The sequence below is a fragment of the Macaca fascicularis genome, chromosome 17, assembly GCF_037993035.2.
Source record: "Macaca fascicularis isolate 582-1 chromosome 17, T2T-MFA8v1.1".
Taxonomy (NCBI): Eukaryota; Metazoa; Chordata; class Mammalia; order Primates; family Cercopithecidae; genus Macaca; species Macaca fascicularis.
The window spans coordinates 15,901,633-15,922,900 of NC_088391.1; the positions used below are offsets into that span (position 1 = coordinate 15,901,633).

A 21,268-nucleotide genomic window follows, 5' to 3' on the forward strand; every position below is an offset into this window, starting at 1 on the left:
AGCGATGCCCGTAGGAGGCAGGGGGCGGGGCGAGGGCAGCCGGGGAGACTGGAAGAGAAACCTGCTCTGTCCGGTGGAGCGACCCTGGAGAACAGCTCGAGGGACACTCCTTGCTCAAGACTCTGGGGTTAGATTGTTCCGACTACACAGGGGAGTGTCAGGAGGCCGAGAATATCCCTCACCTTTTTCTTCCCTCCTGCTGGTTGCTTTCCTAAACATAGACCTGGGTGGCAAAGTCAGCTTCACTCTTAGCCCTTGTTAGGAAAATGCTGGATCCAAGAGTAGCTGCGCCCTTCTTTGCTTCAGTTGAACAAGCACCAGAGTCGCTGATTTGGCAGTGTTGGAGCGAGAGGAACTGGCCTTAAAAAGGTACCTCCTGAACTCGGGAAGACTGCTAGCCCTCCAGATTATTGTTTTGCATCTGTGTGCCGTTCATGAACATACCTCAGAGCTGCTCACTGCAACTTGAAATTTCTATATATATATATATATATAGAGAGAGAGAGAGAGAGAGAGAGAGAGAGAGAGAGAGAGAGAGAGTCATGCGCCTCCATGTGAAGAGACCACCAAACAGGCTTTGTGTGAGCAACATGGCTGTTTATTTCACCTGGGTGCAGGCGGCTGAGTCCGAAAAAGGAGTCAGCCAAGGGAGATAAGGGTGGGGCCGTTTTATAGGATTTGGATAGGTCAAGGAAAATTACAGTCAAAGGGAGGTTGTTCTCTGGCGGGTAAGAGTGGGAGTCACAAGGTGCTCAGTGGGGGAACATTTTGACCCGAGATGAGCCAGGAAAAGGAATTTCCCAAGATTATGTCATCGCTTAAGGCATTGACTAGCCATTTTCACTTCTTTTGTGGTAGAATGTCATCAGTTAAGGCGGGGCAGGGCATTTTCCCTTCTTTTGTGGTTCTTCAGTTACTTCAGGCCATCTGGGCGTTTAAGTGTAAGTCACAGGGGATGCGGACATGCAAGTCACAGGCGTATATGTGCAGGTCACAGGGGATGCGATAGCTTGGCTTGGGCTCAGAGGCCTGACCTACATTTCTTTTTTTTTTTTTTTGAGACGGAGTCTCGCTCTGTCTCCCAGGCTGGAGTGCAGTGACACAATCTCGGCTGACTGCAAGCTCCGCCTCTCCGGTTCACGCCATTCTCCTGCCTCAGCCTCCCGAGTAGCTGGGACTACAGGCGCCTGCCACCACGCCCGGCTAATTTTTTGTATTTTTAGTAGAGACGGGGTTTCACCGAGTTAGCCAGGATGGTCTCGATCTCCTAACCTTGTGATCCGCCCGCCTCGGCCTCCCAAAGTGCTGGGATTACAGGCGTGAGCCACTGCGCCCGGCCTCATTATATTTTTAATCACAAAGTTCACCTCCTGCCCTTGATACATCTGTGTTTCCTTGACAAAAAGAGACAAACTGTAAAATATTTGAAGAGATTTATTCTAAGCCAAATGAGTGACCAATGGCTGGTGACAGCTCTCAGGAGATCCTAAGAACACGTGCCCAAGGTGGTCAGGGTACAGCTTAGTTTTATACATTTTAGGGAGACATGGGACATCAATCAAATACCTGTTAAGATATACACTGGTTCCATCCAGAAAGGCAGGGCAATTGGAAGGGATGGGGGACAGGGGGCGGCTTCCAAGTCACAGCTAGATTAAAAGATTTCCTGATTGGCAATTGGTTGAAAAGTTATTTACTAAAGACTTAGGAATGTCTTTAGAAAATAAAGGGGTTGTGGAGAGCAAGGTTTTAGTGAGAATGGGATAATTGATTGGTGTGGAAAACACAATTTGGTGTCAGACGTGTTGTGAATACATAAATAGTTTTCCAATTGAGTTTCTGGATGAGATTAACATTTCAATTGGGAGACTGAGTATAGTACATTGTCTTCTCCACTGTGGGTGGGCCTCAGCCAATCGACTGAAGACGGAATAGAACAAAAAGGCTGACCTCCCAGGAGTAACAGGGAGCTCCTACAGCCAAACAGCTTGAGTTGGAACACTTTTCCAGCCTTGGGCTCAGACTGGGACTACACATCAGTTTGCCTGCCTCTCCAGCTTGTCAACTGCAGATCCTGAGACTTCTCAGCCTTCCTAATTGTATGGGCAAATTCCTTATAATAAATCTTTTATACACACACTCCCTATTAGTTCTGTTTCTGTGAATTACCCTAATATAGGAGGTATGCTTATCAAAATTTTGTCTAGCTGTAAGTCTGAAAGGGCAACTCACAACCAAGTAAACAGAATAGAATGAAGTGAAAAGGACTAGATTATCTGTTGACAAATCCAAATGTACAGAGGATTTCTTTTTTGAGATGGAGTCTCACTCTGTCTCCCAGGCTGGAGTGCAATGGCACAATCTCAGCTTACTGCAACCTCCGCCTCCCGTGTTAAAGCGATTCTCCTGCCTCAGCCTCCCAAAGTAGCTGGGACTACAGGCATGCACCACCATGCCCAGCTAAAATTTTTTGTGTATTTTTAGTAGAGACAGGGGTTTCACCATATTGCGCAGACTGGTCTTGAACTCCTGACCTCGTGATCCACCCGCTTCTGCCTCCCAAAGTGCTGGGATTACAGGCGTGAGCCACTGCACCCGGCCGAGGATTTCTTAAAAAGATCTGTTAGCAGAATCTCACTGTGGGAAATTAAGATCAAAGGCAAGCAGAGAACAGGTTTGTGTTTCTGGCAGAAATAAAGCAACTGAATTTACCTCCTGCCTGAAACAACTAAAAAACTAAGAGGAACAAAAAAAGAAACAATGGTTTTCAAGACATTGAACATCAGGCAATAAGGGACAATGATCTCTTGATGAGACACAAATGAGGCAAGCTCCCAAATTGGCCTGGGCCTGCCAGGGTACAAAGCAGAAAGGGAGAAAACAGGCAGAGGCTGGTGGTTGCCCTAAGTTGAGGAAACAGAGTTTCTCTAACAGTCTAGGGAGAACAAGGCAGCTAGACTTTGCAGGGCAGACATTGGAGGGAAGAGCTGCGCACGGTGTTCCCAGACCAAACTGAGGGTTGGGCTGCTATTTCTTGTGACCCAGTAAGAAGATGTAGATGAACCGGGGAGGAAGAGTTTTTATTTCTGGAACCAGTTACAGGGAGAAGGCCTGGAAATGATCACCAGACCAACTCAAAATTACAAAATTTTCCAGAGCTTATAATACCTTCTAAGCTATATGTCTATGTGTAAGTGTGCATTCATCTAAAGACATAAGTGGTTAACTTCTTATAATCTACAACTAAGGTCTGGAGTCCTGAAGACCTTCCTCTGCAGCCTCAGTAAATTCACTTCATCTAAATGGGTCCAGCTGCTAGGGTGATTACGCTTGTCTCCTGCTAAATCAGGGAGGTTTGGTGATTCTTTCAGAACCCCAACAAACTTGTTTAATCCTAAATGGGTCCAGCTAAGAATTCCTTCATTTTTTTTTTGTCATGCTTTAAGGCCCAATAAAGGCCTGGGCAAAATTCTTGGTGGGCTTTTGTTACATTCCAGCCTTTGTATAAGGGCCTTGGCTTTTTTATCTTTTAGCATTTAACTTAGCCACTCACTCAGTACTGAAACAGTTGTTATGGGGGCCTGTGTTGAGACCTGGCCTGCCACAGGGTACACTCTGCAGCAGAGTCCTGATGAATGCACACACATGGTGGGGCAAGTACTCAGGCTGGGGAAAGAACCATCACAAAGGATTAGTGGGGAAATCCTTACAGTTTACAGAGGTAGGAATAATCCCTGCTACCACCCACCAGAACGGAAAACCTCTGAATTCACAGGGCATCAGGTACACAGAGGATTTTGCTTTAGGAGTGGAAAAAAACACTAGCCACTAGCCCTAACAAGTTTAGAAGAAAGATCCAAAAGTATCCAACTGGTTCTAAGTAACTTAATCCCCTCCCAAGACAAAGCTCAAGAATATTTATAGGAACACAAAACATCCAGTACCCAATAAGGTAAAATTCACAATGTCCAACAATATCTTTGGTCTCGTTATGTTGCCCAGGCTGGTCTCAAACTTCTGGACTCGAGAGATCACCCAACCTCAGCCTCCGTTGGGATTACAGGTGTGCGCCTCTGCACCCAATGTAACATTGTTTTCTTAAGGTATGTTAGAACTCACCTGTAAGTCCATCTGGGCTGATGTTTCTTTGTGGGAAGATTTTAAACTCCTTATGGAACTATCAGCCAAAATACCCTTAAAGAATTTGGTTTAGGGAATTGAGCCTCTTGCCCTAACAATCAGTAGGACTTACTAATTTATAATGACGACAGTGTGGGACTGGCCCAGGAAAAAAAGAAATGACAGATGGAACAAACGTCTCTGAGCCCAGAAACACTCATACTTGATATATAGAGAAAGACCTGTGGGAAATTACTGAAGAAAAGAACTATTCAATAAACAGGGGTTAAATAACTGATTATCCACGGGGTGGGGGAGGAGGGGAGGAATTAGATACCTTACATCTTGCACACATACACACAAATCTCAGTAAACACCTAAACATGAAAAGCAAAATTGTCAGCAGTGACAAAAGGCAAATTTTACAGTAGAGGGAAATGAATGGCAAATGAACATGAAAAATTCCTGATCTAAGGTCAGGAAAGGAGGTCAGGAAAACACAAGTTAAAATTATGAGATACTTTTTTATATATGCTACATTAACAATAAAAACATTGCAAAGTTCCGGAAGTACTACTCAAGAGAATATCATCATTTTGGAAAATACCTGGCATTATTTTGCAAAATTGACAAGCCAACAACTCCACTCTTATGTATAAAGTCTCTTGCATATGTGTACCAAGGGACAGTCAAGTATTTTTTGAGTGTACTGTTTCTACCAACAAAAACTAAAAATAAATGTCAACTGATAGGAAAATGAACACTTGATGTGGTATACTCAAACAGAATACTACAGAGCAACTAAACCATCCATGCATATAAGCACAAGAATTAATTTTAAACATAAACTCAAAAAAGCGAGTAAGACTTCACATTCAGACACTATATGTAGAAAGCTTCAAACAATGAAACAGTATGTTTGAAGAATATATATGTGTGATTAAAAAAGGGGAAGGAACAATAAAAAATGACGTGGGGAAAGAGGTAAGAAAATAGGAAGAACATACATATACGTAATTGGCAGCTTTCCGTGTCTTTAGTTAGGTGTGATGAGTTTTTAAGTATTAATTCTGTTACTCATCATACCTTACATGTAATATGCAATTTTATCTATGTATCAATTATTACAAAATATAAAAAAATCTTTAGAAGATGCCTATCTCCTAATGATTCAATGAATGGTGGGAAAAGTCCATTTTCTAGAGTCTAAGACAGCACACTTTTTCTGCAAAGGGCCAGAAAGTGTGAATAAGTTAGGCTTGAAAACAGGTGGCCATCTGGATTTAGCCCATGGAGGATATTTGCTGACCTCTGGTCAAAGCTAACTATTTAAAGTTTACATTCCATTATTTGCCATTCCATTTCTTTTAAAATTTTTTTAAATTTTTAATTTTTATGGGTATGTGGTAGGTGTATATATGTATGGGATACATGAGATATTTTGATACAGGTATATGATTCATAATAATTACATCAGGGTGTATCTACTGCTTCAAGCATTCATTTGTGTTACAAACGTCCCAATTACACTCTTTTATTTTTAAATGTATAAAAAGTTATTGCTGACTGTAGTCACTCTGTTAGGCTATCAAACACTAGAACTAATTCGTTCTAACTAACTGTATTTTCATACCCATTAATCAACCTCACTTCCCTTCCTATCCCTTCAATGCCTCCCAGCCTCTGATAACCATCATTCTACTCTCTATCTCCGTAAGTTCGATTATTGTAATTTTTAGCTCCCACAAATGAGAATATATGAAGTGCCATTCTATTTCTTAAACTTAAAGCATAGACTGTAAGCTATTTACCAATTCACTTTTATTTCCATTTTATCAACTAGTACATTATCCTTGGTCTTAGGAAAAGCCTACATCAGTTCCATGTGTTCCCAAAATATAAGCCCATGTGATAATGAGGTCAGGCAATTCAGTTTTTTAATTCATAAAGTGCATTCTTCAGACAGCTTCAAATAATGTCTACGTAGCCACTAGAAGATCAGAAATTATTAGAATGGACTACAGCTATGAAAACTAACACCAATCTCTTAAATTCAGTAAACAAAAATAAAATACCATTAGGTATTTAGTTAGTTTTTTAGCCCACGTAAGTAAATAGGTCTGTGAATAGTCTGCCTCCTGCCAAAGTGGAAACCATAATGCCTATCCACCATGGATTACGCCTAAGGTTTTCATATTCTTTACCTTGATTATGAACGAACCTTTCCTTTTTAATAACTTGTCTTTTAATATAAATTCCAATGACCGAATCCCAGAATAAAAACGTTTACCATTAGTAAACTCAATTCTATTTATATATATATATATATATATTTTTTTTTTTTTTACAAGTTTTAACCTTTTGGAAAAACAGAAGCAGATATGATAAAATAATTTCTTGAAGTACTTTTTTAATCCAATTAAGCTGATAATAATCACTTTGAATTTTAATACAAAACAATCATGTTCCCAAATGTCCTAGGCTCATAAGAGAACAATCGGTCTCAATACAAAAGATGTAATAATCTATTTTTATTCATTTTAAATCAAAAAGACCATTCCATTTCCTAACAAACAGGTAAGTTACAAAAGTAGTCCATTTTACTTTTCATCAGTCTTTCCGTTTTGAACAAGTCTTTTTGAGAATTCTTAGTTTAGAATTAGGTTTAGCTTACACACTGAAAATTTTGAGAAGCATCTAAAAAAATCCACACTTAGTGCAAAAAGAGGAGACAATACTTTAAGCCTTCTATAAAAAGAATTAAGGTTACTAAATGCCAATTTTTAAGCAAATATATAGTTTCCTAATTTGCTTTCTGAAATATAGCAGATATAAAAATAGTTCAACATTAGGTTTAATAAGGTCTAAATAGCACATGTATTATTAGCTTTATTTTACCTGCAAAAATATTTCAGCTACACTTGGAAAAAATAAACTTGAGAATATTACTTCACATTTCTAAGGCCAGATGCAAGAATACTTATTCTTTTCCTTTTAAATAGAAGACATGCCATAAAATTTATGAAAGTTAATTTGTAGGAATGAATACATTTAAAAAATACTGGTTAATCTGTGAGGAATTCCACATTTGCTTACATAACAAAATTTCATCCATTTCATAAGGCTTTGGTATAGGTGATTCCCAGCACTCCATCATTTATCTTTCTTCTTTGCCTCCTTTACTTCCTTCGTCTGCTCATCCTTCTCCCCTCTCACGTTGACATTTGCTGCTCCTTCTTGATTTTCCCTCTGAGAATTATCAACTATCTGATAGTCCTCAAGGAGAGTGTGTCCTGTTTGTGTTGCAGTTTTCTTCACCATTGCTTTGATGCCAATGTTGTTAATATTGTAGGCAGTTACGCCAACATTGACTGCAGAATCCACTGCATTGTGGGTAGCTTCTCCTGCATTATACCCGTATCTTTAAAAGAAAGATTAGAGGACATACAATGATATGATAAATATAAAATAAGGTCTTCTGAATTAGTATTAAATAAGTCAAATGATTACTGTGTTACCCCTGAAAGCAAAATTAAAGCTTAGGTTTCAATTTAATTAACAACTTAAAACACAGTAGAGAATGAAATCACACTGTGACAAAGCTGTATTTTCTCCTTTAGTAAAAACAGTGTGTGAAAATAAACTCAGACTAGCTGAGAATGATGTAATAAAGACCCTCAAGTAAAAATAAAGTGTAAATTATAATATAGGTCATTAATCAGTCTTTTTTTTTAATCCTCCCTTTCTGGAAATATGAGGGAAAATATTCACAGAAGCAACTAATCTAGAGTCATGTAAGTGGTTTCAAGTTCTACCTTAACCAGACTTCAGCTACGTCTTTTAATTACGGGAATTTGAGTTTGTCTTTAAACAGAGATTCTATGGCATTCTCCCCTGCATCCCACCCTACTGCACACTCACTGGCCTCCTTGCTGTTCCTTGAGCCCACCAAGCACTCAAAGGCCTTAGGACCTTTGTACTGGCTGCTCTCTGCTTGGACTTCCCATAGTTCTCTGCCCCACCTTCTACAAGTTGGCTCAACTATAATCTTCTCATTATCTAATTTGTTTAAATTGCCTTTTCCCACATGCCCACCTCCACCTCTTGACAATTGATTCCCCTTTTAACTACTTTTTCTTCTCCCATAACTTACCACTTTCCACATACTATAGAACTTACTCATTATCACTGTTCATGTCTTGCTTGTCTCACTAAAATATAAACCCTATTGGAGAGGAGATTCTTAGCTTTGTCCTTTAACGTATCCTAAATATTGAGAATAGTGCCTGATACTCAATGAATATTCACTAAATGAGTGAAATCAGTAATTCCTGCCCTATCTGCCTCAGAGTTTCTTGAGCATCAGATGCATAGCAAGTGCCTGGGAAATGATAAAGCATATACAAAAGTAGTTATTATTGATAATAATATCTGCATTTAATGCTATTTCTATGATAAAATACAATTTGAGGTCCTATACGAGCATACCAAAACACATTTCCCTCATGTTTAATTGTTTTACTCTTTACCCCATTTTGGTAACAGGCTTTTAAAGCTTTTCTTGTCCACAGGTTTCCCCAAATAGAGGACTGTTTAAACAACAAACAACAACAAAAAGGCAAAAGTTTACATTTTCTCCAGGACACAGTGAAGTTTCCTAGGTGCTTTATGACCTATAGCTGGACATCTTATGTAACACTAGATCTGCCTTTTGAATTAACAAGTTCTCTATTACTAAATAGCCTGGCCTAGAATAGTGGTTTGTGATCCCACCGGCTTGTTTGTGCTTGGCTTTTTTAACCCCAGTGTGAAATAATCTTACAGTGCCTCTGAATGATGATTCTATTCTGTCCTTTGCCTAATGTTAGTAATTATATTAGAGCTAGCACACGGCAGAGCCTAGTCTGTCAAACCTTCCAAGTCTGTACTACTCTTAATCGAGGCCCTTCTCACCAGTCAACAGACAGAAAAGCTTCCTACAACTGCTTCGGCCAGTCCCTGTTATGCAACCCTTCAGCATTCCACAGGATCTGCTGATGGTGCAGAAGATGCACTATTGCTGATGGTGCCTTCTCATTGTCAACCAAGCCCCAGTCACAAATACTACTGTCAGGTGGTAATGGCTGTGTCTACACAAAAAGAAAAAGGTATCAGCAGTTTCTGCACTGAAAAACAGGGACCGTAACTCTTGGTGGAGCCGGTTTCCCCGAGGGCTTACAGAACATTCAGAAAACTAGATTCTAATGCCAACCATGCCAGTAATTAGCCACATGACCTTGGTCAAGTTTCTACCTCTTTGCATTTGTCAACTTTCTCTTCTTTATTTGAAAAAAATGAGGTATATGTGTGAAAGCAGTTTTAAAATTCTAAAATACTAAACATATATTTTTAAATATCCTATAAAATGGCTTTTCATCAGTTGTATTTATTTTTTAATATACCCTCAACTATCACTCCTGCTTTCCAATATGCCTTAGAACTAGTTTTCCTAACAGGAATCTATTCTTCTCTTCATAAATAACTGTTTAGTCCTTTTCTTCAGATTCAAACTATACTGCTATAAACTCCTATAAAGCATATGTCTGGCAGAAAGTTAAATTTATTTTTGATCTCTTATTTTTAAACAAATTTACTTTAATTAGAGCTCATTAAGTTGGATTTTATATACTAACATTACCAATTGAAAAATAATAAAAAATGAATACAAAGTAGGCCCTAAATAAGTCAATGAGATTCAAAACTACAACTGAACCAGATTTTTCTGAAATGTGTTCAGTTATACAGAACTGGTTTTGGGTAATATGACACCTGTCATTGAAGTTACCCCTTCATCCAGTGCAAATTTAGGGGGAATTTTAATTAAATTTCACTAAACAAACCAATAAACCAGCTACACTTATAGCATAGTACCAAAAACCATAAAACAGTAAATTTTCCACAGGAAAAAAAGTCTATTATTAAGCTTATATTCCACAAATATACATTCAAAGAAAATATTGCTAGGGGAAAATAAAAATACATCTATCAAAGCTATATTATTATTCTTTAAACACTTCAAAGTGGAATAAAAGAAGCTTAAAGGTGAAACTTAAGCTTCATATGTAGAAGAGAGATGAATTATTGAATAGGTACTATACCGCAATTAAGTGTAGCAGGTTTAAAGTTACTGTTTTTCATTATTCCTGTATGTCTTCACATCTCCAAATATAAGACAAAAGTATTAATTTAACTGACAAAAATAAACTGAATGTTAATGAATAGTTTCTATGCATTTACCTAAAAATTTTAATAGTTATTTAATCCTCTGTACTGGCTTATCCACCTGAAATCAGATAAGGAAGTTTATATAATACATTTGGTTTTCTCTCAAGCATAAAATTAAGGGACATTTAAAATAACTACTTTGGAGAGCAATCGCTTATCACAGGCAATTAAGAACACGAATTTTCCTTATTAAACTACCATCAGTTTGATTCGAGTACTCCACAAATGGTCATTCTATGAAATACTTTTTGATAGTAAATTTAAATACAGGACAGTGTAAATAAACCTAAGTGTATGTAAACAAATAAGAACAAAATTAAATAAAGGTACAACAAGTTTTTCCATTTCTTCAGTTCTATCACTAAGTTATTACTGGTTCAATACTTTTAGTTTCTTCTCTTAAAAGACGTTTTCTACTTTGGGCCAGATTAGCTCCAAAGGTGAGCAACAGTATTACTTAGATAAAATCTTTTATTCCCTACTGCCTCTCCCCTCTTTCTGAATTTCTAATAGCAGAAACTAAATTACTGCTAAGACTGAATCATCCTCATAGTTAGAAATACAAAGCTACTTAACTAAATTCTCACTTATCTGCTTTTTATTTAAATTTCATGAATCTTTGGAAAAAAGGATAAAAAGAATAGCAATAATACAATAATAGAAATAAAAGAGCTGAGAATCACTGTTAAAAATATGCTATTCAACATATTAAGTTCTCATTAAGGACCAGAAGTGCAAAATCTACATTAAAATCCAGTATTTCCTAGTTATGTGAATCTCAAACTTTTAATAAGTTAATTGTAGTTAGGTAAGTATTTTTTTTGTCATTAGAGTAGGCCATGAAACAAACCCAACAAAGCACTTCCTATTTTCTAATACGATAATCTAAAAATAATTCACTTTTGGCCTAAAAGGCATTTCTGAATTTCACCTGTTCTTGCTACAAATAAAGAACTATTTTTCTAATTATGACTGATCCAAAGTAACCTCAGGGTCATAAAACAATGACTGAATATTAGAGTTCAGTGCCACAGGTGACAAGAAGTGAGTTGGAAGACTTGAGTTTTATATTTCTATCAGAAGAATTTGAGATCTATTGTATGTTTTATCTCTCAAGTCTTTTGGTAAAACTGACACTCCAGCCAGGCACGGTGGCTCACGCCTGTAATCCCAGCACTTTGGGAGGCTGAGGTGGGCGGATCACAAAATCAGGAGATGGAGACCATCCTGGCTAACACGGTGAAACCCTGTCTCTACTAAAAATACAAAAAATTAGCCAGGCGTGGTGGCCTGTAGTCCCAGCTACTCGGGAGGCTGAGGCAGGAGAATGGCATGAACCCAGGAGGTGGAGCTTGCAGTGAGCCAAGATCACGCCACTGCACTCCAGCCTGGGCGACAGACCAAGACTCCGTCTCCAAAAAAAAAAAAACAAAACAAAACTGACACTCCAAAATGATATGCTATATTGCTTTGATTTGATTCAAAGATATGTATCCCCCAGAATGTAAACTAGTTCAGCCACTTTTGGGAGATTTCTCAAAAAACTTAAAATGGAATTACCATTTGATACCCAAAAGAAAATAAATTATTCTATCAAAAAGACACATGCACTCACATGTTCACTGCAGCACTATTCACAACAGCAAAGACATGGAATCAACCTAAGTGCCCCTCAACGGTGGAATGCATAAAGAAAACATGGTACATATACACCATGGAATACTACACAGCCCTAAAAACGAATGAAATCATACCCTTTGCAGCAACATGGATGCAGCTGGAGGCCATTATTCTAAATGAATTAATGTAGGAACAGAAAACCGCATGTTCTCACTTATAAATGGGAAATAAACACTGGGTACTCATGGACATAAAGATGACAACAACAGACACTGGCGACTACCAGGCGGGGGAGGGAGGGAGGGGAGTGTGAGCTAAAAGACCATCTATTGGGTACTATGCTTACTACCTGGGTGAAGGGATCATTTGTACCCCAAACCTCAGCATCATACAACAAACCTATGTAACAAGCCTGCACTTGTACCCTTTAATCTATAATAATAGTTGAAATTATAAAAAAAGTAAAAATAAAGCAATTCCTATTTTCTAACTTAAAACAAACAAATGTATACATGCCCCAGACAGAGCAGATCAAACCAATTAAGGATGGAAATTAAATTAGCACTGTAGAGCACAGGTTCTGATGACAGAAACACTTGGTTTATATCCCAGCTCTACTACTCCCTAGCAGAGAAATCTTTAACATGGTATTTCACTTTGCATTTTGGTTTCCTCATCTGCAAAATGGAGATAACAGTGTTGAAAAATTAATCAATACGTAGGAAAAGCAATGAACACAGTGCCTGATACAAAAGTATGAACTCAACTAAATGCTGTCAATAAGTGGATAATTAACATAAATAACCAAGAGTTGTGAATACTATTAATATTGCTCTTCTTTTTTCTTTCTAAACAGTAAGATCCAAACTAATTCAAGGCTAAGAAAGCAACTCAGGTCCTTCACACTAGATTTAGTTTTTAGACCTTGATTCTTCTAGTGTTGTATAAAGAAAGTAGAGTCAGGTAGAAAGAATAAGGAGCTAAAAGCAGAAGACCCTGCTTTAACTCTCACCTTCAATACCACTTGTCATAAATTTGTTATACAGTTGCTGCTTCAGCATTTATTTTTAGGCCTGACATAAGTTGCTTGAAACCTAGTTGTATCCCACCACCTTTGGCCTAGTTAAAACTTCCCCCTCCCCGTGTGGTTGTCTGCAATACAGTATACTTGTTTCTCATCTCATTGACTCAAAACCCAACATACCCCACAGCTGCTGACCACGAGAAAATCCAATGGTCAACATTAGAGTCAAGTAAAACCAGAGTCGTGTAAATGTTCCCCTGTTCACACTGGTTTTCTTTAAACTAGTCAATCCACAGGCCCCACTGGAAAGCCAAAGGAAGAACACCCATGGACTTGCATGAAGGTAGTCACACAAATCGCCTCTCCCTTGCTGCTGCTCCCTGTTCACCCACCTCCCGCCCCACCCACTGGTTGAGCACTCTGCTGTCTTCAGACTTCCTCCTGGCCCTCGTGGGTACCCCTCTTCTCTCAAGGGTCTGTGAGTAATAAAAAGCTTCTGTCGTTTCGTGTGTTTGGTTGTACTGCCTTCTCTGTGTGTCACATGACCAACACACCCAAACCTTGCTCTCCTCCTAGTCAGGGTCTCCTAGAGAGTGGCTATCTTAGTAGGAATAAACTGGACACAGGTCAGAAAAGAGTCATAAGGGCATATGCCATCAACAAGTTCCCTGAGAGAGGGATACCTGGTCATGGATGTGCCAGGATAAAGAAGTATCCTGTGAAAGGCACACTGCAAACATCCATGAGCTTTTCCTCTTGAGCCACGACACAGCAGGACTAGAATTTATAGCCACTCTCCAGAGACAGACTATAAGGCCAAATGAGAAAGCAATCATAACACCAATCAGGTGAGCTTGTGCAAATCATTCATTTCTGCTTGTCCATTTCTTAATATATGAAATTGCAGATACACCATCTACCCATTCCAATACAAACGTACGGTGGTAATCAGAGTCAAGTAAGATGTGACATAATTTTTAACAGTCTGTATACTGAGTGGGCTAATATTAACAAGGGGTATAAGAGTTTAATTATAATTCAAGTTTATTCAGGCAGACATCACCCATCAAAAACAGGTAGTCAGTTAATAAGGTATACAGGAATTCTGGGCTTTTAAAAAAACTTATTCTTCACAGTAACGATGAACAAATGTTTATAACGATTAGTAATATAAAGCAAAGTGACAAGAATTCTGTTATACTAGAAATACTATTCTCCCTATTTAAGAAAAGCAGTGAGTGAAAAAAATTATTTATCAGATACTTAATAAAAATATCTTTACCATCATGGATTTTTGCAAATGCTACAGGAGATTTAGTTGGCCAGGTGTGGTGGCTCATGCCTGTAATCCCAGCACTTTGGGAGGCTGAGGCAGGGAGATCACCTGAGGTCAGGAGTTGAAGACTAGCCTGGCTAATGTGGGGAAACCCCATTTCCACTTGAAAAAAAAAAAAAAAAAAATTAGCTGGGTGTGGTGGCGTGCCTGTAATCCCAGCTACTTGGGAGGCTGAGACAGAATTGCCTGAACCTGGGAGGTAGAAGTTGCAGTAAGCTGAGATCGCGCCTCCAGCTTGGGCAACAAGAGAAACTCCCTCTCAGAAAAACAACAACAATAACAACAAAACAGAGATTTAGTCATTAAAATAAAATTCAACTTACTTATATCTGACAGTTTGTACAGTTTCTGCTGAAACATTGTTAACAATGCATTTAGCTGCACATTCCAATCCTTGCCAAACAGTTGAAAATCCTGTAAAAATAATATTTAAAAGTATGTAAATCTAGTCCAAAGCAAATAGAGCTTCCTAGTTAAAATTTTGGGCCCCTTTGTTACCTTGAACACTACTTGCTGCTACAACCATGGCACCATCCAGAGGAGATTTCCCATCTTTGTCTTTTTTAAGAGATTCTGGAACTAGTTTGCTTCCATGCTTCTTGACATGTGGAGCTAGTTCTTTTCCAACGCAATTCGCTACAGTGCAAACTCCATCAACTAATATGACCATTAAAAAAAAGAAAACTTAGGAAATATATATTATTCCCTTGATTTTTACCAGTCATCTTGCAACATTCTTAAATGAGCCTCTAAAATTGTTTTACTATATAATGTTACAATTTCTACTTAAGGATATGAAGCTTAGAGAGGAGGTCTCACTATGTTGCCCAGGCTGGCCTTGACTTGTACTCCTGGGCTCAAGTGATCCTCCTGCCTCTGCCTCCTGAGTAGCTGGGACTACAGGTATGCAGCACAGACTGGCTATTTTTTAAATTAAGGCTTTTGTTTGCTTTAAAGCTGTGCTTGCAGAGCCTACTGATGTTTATAACCTTGCCTCTCAGATATACATGTTCTTGCACTTCTGCTTGAGAAAACCAGCCACCTTTTCTATCTGACTGTTGCAATGCAAGATTGGTTGGTACTTCGAGATTATTCCAGCTTAGTGTATTCATATTTTTCTATTGATAAAAATCTCAGTTATCTCAGTGAAATAACAGTAAAATGTTTAATTCTATAAAAGTAAACAATCCAAAATCTGATTCAAAAAATACTAAATACCAAAAAAGATCATTTTGCTAAATTTAATGGTAATCCATTAAGGTTCTATCTACCCATCTCAAAACACCAAATTTCAGTGCTGTGATTCTCTAAAAGTAAGGAGTTAGAAGTATATTGCTTGGGAAGGCTGGCGCCAGAATCACTAAGTCAGCTTTTCTCAAACAACAGATCCCTTCCTCTTGACCCTCAACTACTAAGCAGTAAACGACTCTCCTTGAAAGAATGTGTCATATCCCTTGGAAGGATTCAAGGATTCACATCCAGTCGTGCTGCATAATGATGTTTTGGTCATTTCAGACATTTCAGGGTCCCATAAGATTATAATGCAGCTGATTAAGTCCCACTGCCTAGTAACATCACAGCCACCATAACATCATAGTTCAATTACTTTGTCTTTAAAATAAATTTAGTGTGGCCCAAGTATACAGTGTTATAAAGTCGGCAATAGTTTATAGCAATGTCCTAGGCCTTCACATTCACTCACCACTCACTCACTGCATCACCCAGAGCAATTTCCAGTCCTGCAAGTGACATTTCTGGTAAGTGCTCTCTACAGGTTTTATGCCATTTTTTATCTTTTATATACTGCACTCCTACAGTACTTTTTCTATGTTTAGATGTGTTTAAACACACAAATACCATTGTGTTACAATTTCCTATAGTATTCAGTACAGTCACATGGTGCATAGGTTTGTAGCTTAGGAGCAATAGGCTATATCATATAGCCTAGGTGTGGAGTGGCAATAATGTTTAGGTTTGTGTGAGTACATGCTATGATGTTCACACAATGATGAAATCACCTAATGATAGATTTCTTAGAACTTACTCCCCTCGTTAAATAATACATGACTTTACATTCAGAACTCTTTCTCAAAGATACACACACACTCCTCGTCAACACATCAAAACAACCCTCAACCAGTTTCTCAAACTTTAACGTGCAAATAAGAATCACCTAGGGATCTTGTGAAAATGCAGATTCTGAATCAGTAGGTGTGTCTGTGCCTAAAATTCTGCATTTCTAAGGATTCCAGACAGGCCGATGTGATGTTGCTGGTCCGCAGGTCTCACTATGAATAACGAAGAGAAACTGCTTTGTCCTAATTCTTTATTCTTGAGATTAAACCATCTAAATGAACATGCAGATTAACCCTGGATTAAGACATTATTTTAAATATAACTTTAAAGAGGTAAGGTTGGCCGGGCGCGGTGGCTCAAGCCTGTAATCCCAGCACTTTGGGAGGCCGAGACGGGCGGATCACGAGGTCAGGAGATCGAGACCATCCTGGCTAATATGGTGAAACCCCGTCTCTACTAAAAATACAAAAAACTAGCCGGGCGAGGTGGTGGGCGCCTGTAGTCCGGGAGGCTGAGGCAGGAGAATGGCGTAAACCCGGGAGGCGGAGCTTGCAGTGAGCTGAGATCCGGCCACTGCACTCCAGCCTGGGCGACAAAGCGAGACTCCGTCTCAAAAAAAAAAAAAAAAAAAAAAAAAAAAGAGGTAAGGTTATCTAGAATTACTTTACCCAGGAACTGACTGACTTTTGCTGCTCCTCCTGTAGCTTGCTTCGCTATATAAAGTCCCTTGGTGACAGCTGGACTAACTTCCACAGGTTTTTCTTCTGGTTGAATCCGCTCTCGGAGTTTAGAAGCACCTTTCTGGATTGCTTTGCCAGTAAACTCAGCACCTTTGATTAAACCCCAACTCACCCAGGAAGCACCTTTTTAAAAGAAAATTTAAAATTGTACAATATTAGGGCTAATTATACTTTTAAACACTTTAATAAATAACATCAACCAGAAAAGAATAAAAGGAGTTTGATGTTCAGAAGCTAAATGTGCCATGTCATAAACTTTCAAGCTAACTTTATACCTACAGTTTTCTTCCTGAATACTTAGGTCATATGTCACTCAGTGACAGAGTTCTGTGTTACTCTATGCTGCCACTGCAACTTGCAGGTATCTCTATATGTTACTTACCACAGTATATTACTGTTAGGTATTAATTTTTAGTTTTGGTGCCATTAACATAGAATTTGGCTAAAGAACCCAGATATTCTTGTTCTTTTTGCCTTAGGCCAGGCACCAGGTTTCCCCATGAAATCCTGAGGGAGAAAGACAGAACTATCACAAAATGTAAACCAAAGAAACTGCCTCTCAAACACCAAGGCAGAACTCTTACTTTCTTTAGGCTAAAAGCATTAGTCAGGGGGTCCTGTTCCTTCCTGAAGCCTAAACCCAAACTCTTGGATCTCAGTACTGTTTAGCTTGCTACATATACCTGAACGACAAAAACATGAGAACACCCAAATGCATGAGAAGAGAAAATTTAAAAGAAGAGAGAGGCCTAGATAACTTAGCCATTTCTCATGACAGCAGGTCCTAGCCCTTTGCTTTGCTTATGTTCTCGCAGCTTGAATGACAGAAATGCTCACCAGAGGAACAGACGGATGGAAGGGCCTTCTCTAGTGAGGACAAAAGGTCCTCAGCCAGTGGAAATGTGGGGAAAGGAGGAGTGGGAGAGGGATGGGTAAAGAAAAAACACACAAGAACAGTGTCCCCTAAGATGGACGAAGTATTACCCTACTCTGCAGAGACTTTCAATTTAAAATATTTCTTTTTTGGCGAACACTTAACAATGTGCTTTCAAAGTTGAACATATGAAGTACTTAATTATATTTTCTCAACATCTGTGGTATGGTTTTACATGATTACTCCAGCCCATGAATAAGCATCCAGCAATCATGTGAAAACCATAACAGTTTATTTTAAAATGTTAACAATGAAAAGTGACATGTAATAAATAATTAGAAATTTTATGTTTCTCTTCCTGTTTTAGTCAACATCTCCACCTCCAGCTCCAATCCTACCCCCACTGTCCTACCTGACAATCAATTTCTGGGGAAGTGCAGGATTCAAACCCAAGCAAACAGGCTTCCATAAACAATAAAAGGCTTGAAGATGTCCATTTAAAAAAATTATCTTTTTAGATTAACTTATAGGTTGAAAAGTGTTAAGAAGAAACCAGCTGAACATGAACACTGAGAAATCGTAAAATAAATGACAATGAAACGAAGGATACTACAATCCTATAATGAAACTATAAGAAATAATAGGGATGAAGTCAAATGATGACTGAGAAAAATAAATGGAAATGAGATAAAAAGTCACAGCACTAATAAAGAGAAATACTAGATGCAAATAATCAATAACATCACCATGGAAGTATACAGTATACATAAATATGTTAAAACTATGAACACTGCAACAGAAGATAAGGAAATGCAATATTTCATTGGTAGCTATGTAGATATTTTAAATAACATGTATGATGCCAGATATAGATTGATTCTGTTGACGTCTGCATCCTATGCACTGAATTAATGCAGCCACATGACAGACCATGAACGTCTGCTGAATAAATGAGACATTGGCAGATGTTAAAATTATCTAACTCAAACCTAACTACTACAGCTTGTGGGACACTGTCTACTTTTACTGAACTAAAGAAAGCTACCATTTACAGTTGTTATTAAAAACAGAAGTCCCTGGCCAGGTGCAGTGGCTCACGCCTATAATCTCAGCACTTTGGAAGGCCAAGTTGGGCAGATCACTGAGGTCAGGAGTTTGAAACCAGCCTGGCCAATATGGTGAAACCTTGTCTCTACTAAAAATATAAAAATGAGCTGGGTGTGGTGGTGTGTACGTGTAGTCCCAGCTACTCAGGAAGCTGAGAGAATCACTTGAACCCTGGAGGTGGAGTTTGCAGTGAGCCGAGATAGCATCACTGCACTCCAGCTTGGGTAACAGAATGAGACTCTGTCTCAAAACAAAACAAAACAAAACACAAAAACACAGAAGTCCCAAATCACAGCTTTCTCTCCTGGTAAAAAGCTAGCTGAACCCTAAGATTATATAGAACCCAACTTTTCTGGTAAGTTTTAATAATTTTATCATAAGAAATATGAGCTTAAAACACCGATTCACTGATCTTTTTATTTTCAGCTTTTGATACTCTTTATCTCTGGCCATGAGGGGGAAAAACTGGCAGAAAGTTGGCTAGCACATGGCTACTACTGAATTCCCAATCACATGACATGTATCTTATGTTTGATGCAGTCCTCTAAAAACCTAGAAATGATTTGTCTTAGCACTTAACCATCCTATACCAATCAAAGTATAAACTGAATATATGATTGCTCTTTGATGTTTTGTTCATTCTATATAATTTATGCTAGAATAAAGGTCTTTGTGGATCTGACAGCTGGAAGACTGTACTAGGTCAATGGAGTCCCAGAAGGAATCTACTGAAGAATAGGAGGACTTGCTTGTCTATTCTTTAACAGACTGAATTAACCAAAATGGAAAACTTTTTGCCAGGGCCTAGAAGCACAAAATGGTAGCAAAAAGCATAATCTTGGAGAAACTTTAGGGAGGCATCACAGTTGCCTCCGTTCTGCTCACTCTCAGCCCTAGGATGATATGCTGGAATAGGTAGGCAGAAAGTGATCATTCCCTCTCATTCCATGTCAACTGTTTGCCTAGCATTCCAGAGTCCATCTGTAAATTAAATTGGGAAAGATTAGGGAGTTAGAGGGGACATTCAAATACCCTTGATGATCTTTTGCTACCTCACAACCACTAAAGTGTTCCAGAATGACTGAAAGTAGGTTGCTCCAAAGGTGAGCTCCATCAGTCTATTGTCAGCAACCCTCTGCCTCCTCCCAAATAGTTTACTAGGCTCTACTCCATTGATACCGCACAGCCGCTGCCTTCTTAAAGTGTAAGTCTAGGTTTCCCAAGCCCATACAGGTAAACTTTAAGCACGGTTGTTTTACTTTTTTCACCTTTTATATTAGGAAAACCTCAGACTAGCTTTTAGTGATCTTTACTTATTCTTTGACAGCAGACAAGCACCAATTATGGGCTAAGATGAATAAGCTCAATTTATATCCCTGGTTACTCATTTTGTACATAGACTGAATGAGTCAGGTAACAATAGTCTCTTGATAGATCAGATAATTTTCCCGGGAGTAAATCTTTATTAATTTTCTGCCCCCTCTTTGTTTTACTTGTACTGTAAGCATTTGATGAACTATTCGTTCTACGTATTAAAAAGCTCATAAAGAGACATAAACTCTGATAGGCAGTTAAATGGTTTATAGTCACCAACTATGAGGGACATTACTAGAACTCCAGCCCTGAAGGTATAGAATAAAAAGGAAAAGAGGTACTGGCATGAAGAAACTGAGGTCTTAAGTAATAAAGAAGGCCTCTGCATGTTACCAGAGCACAGTTTTTGCTTGTTTTAAAATTATGCACTGCTGAAAGTTCTTTTGAAATCTCCAGAGAGACCTTTTCCCAGGATTAACTGGCTGTACTGCTTCTGGTAGCACCATGCTGTGGTATCTATAGTACCTAGGAGGCCTGAGATTTAGTGGCAGCTGGTAATTTCTGAAGATGACCACAAACAGTTCTCCTATTCTGAATGTTAATCCTTCCACAAGATCTTGACATTCTTCCCAGAGGGAAATGGGGTCTATGTCACATTCCTTGCATCTGGGCTGGCTTGTTACTTGCTTTTAACCAAATGATGCTGGAAATTTCCAAGAGTATGTCAGAAATGGTAAGGCAGCTTCTGTCTGTTTGCTGGATGATTCACATTTAAAGCCCCAAGTCACTATGTA

At 38.6% G+C, this 21,268-nt stretch overlaps 2 protein-coding genes and 1 long non-coding RNA gene across 13 annotated transcripts in view; 1 reads left to right on the top strand and 2 right to left on the bottom strand.

The window, feature by feature from the left end:
• CCDC169 (coiled-coil domain containing 169) overlaps positions 1-476 on the bottom strand; it is a 61,243-nt gene extending 60,767 nt beyond the window's left edge. Inside the window, exon 1 of the mRNA XM_045376849.2 lies at positions 183-476. The gene's annotated coding sequence lies outside the window, so the exon portion shown is untranslated. The remainder of the gene's footprint in view (positions 1-182) is intronic.
• Positions 20-2,139, top strand: LOC123569737 (uncharacterized). The gene is made up of 2 exons (XR_006693520.2): positions 20-369; positions 1,913-2,139. It is a non-coding gene; the product is annotated as an uncharacterized lncRNA (long non-coding RNA).
• A 4,373-nt stretch (positions 2,140-6,512) lies between these two features.
• Positions 6,513-21,268, bottom strand: part of SPART (spartin) — a 59,881-nt gene continuing 45,125 nt past the window's right edge. For 6 of the 11 annotated variants that reach the window (XM_005585643.4, XM_005585640.4, XM_015439152.3 and 3 more), the window contains 4 exons: positions 17,108-17,302; positions 14,862-15,020; positions 14,687-14,777; positions 6,513-7,540 (listed from right to left, as the gene is read on the bottom strand). In XM_005585643.4, coding sequence (XP_005585700.2) covers positions 7,273-7,540; positions 14,687-14,777; positions 14,862-15,020; positions 17,108-17,302 — 713 coding nt within the window. In that variant the 3' untranslated portion in view covers positions 6,513-7,272. Of the gene's footprint in view, positions 7,541-14,686; positions 14,778-14,861; positions 15,021-16,536; positions 16,652-17,107; positions 17,303-21,268 lie in introns of all 11 variants that reach the window. The other 5 variants (XR_012426828.1, XR_012426825.1, XR_012426826.1 and 2 more) reach the window with 1 other exon arrangement.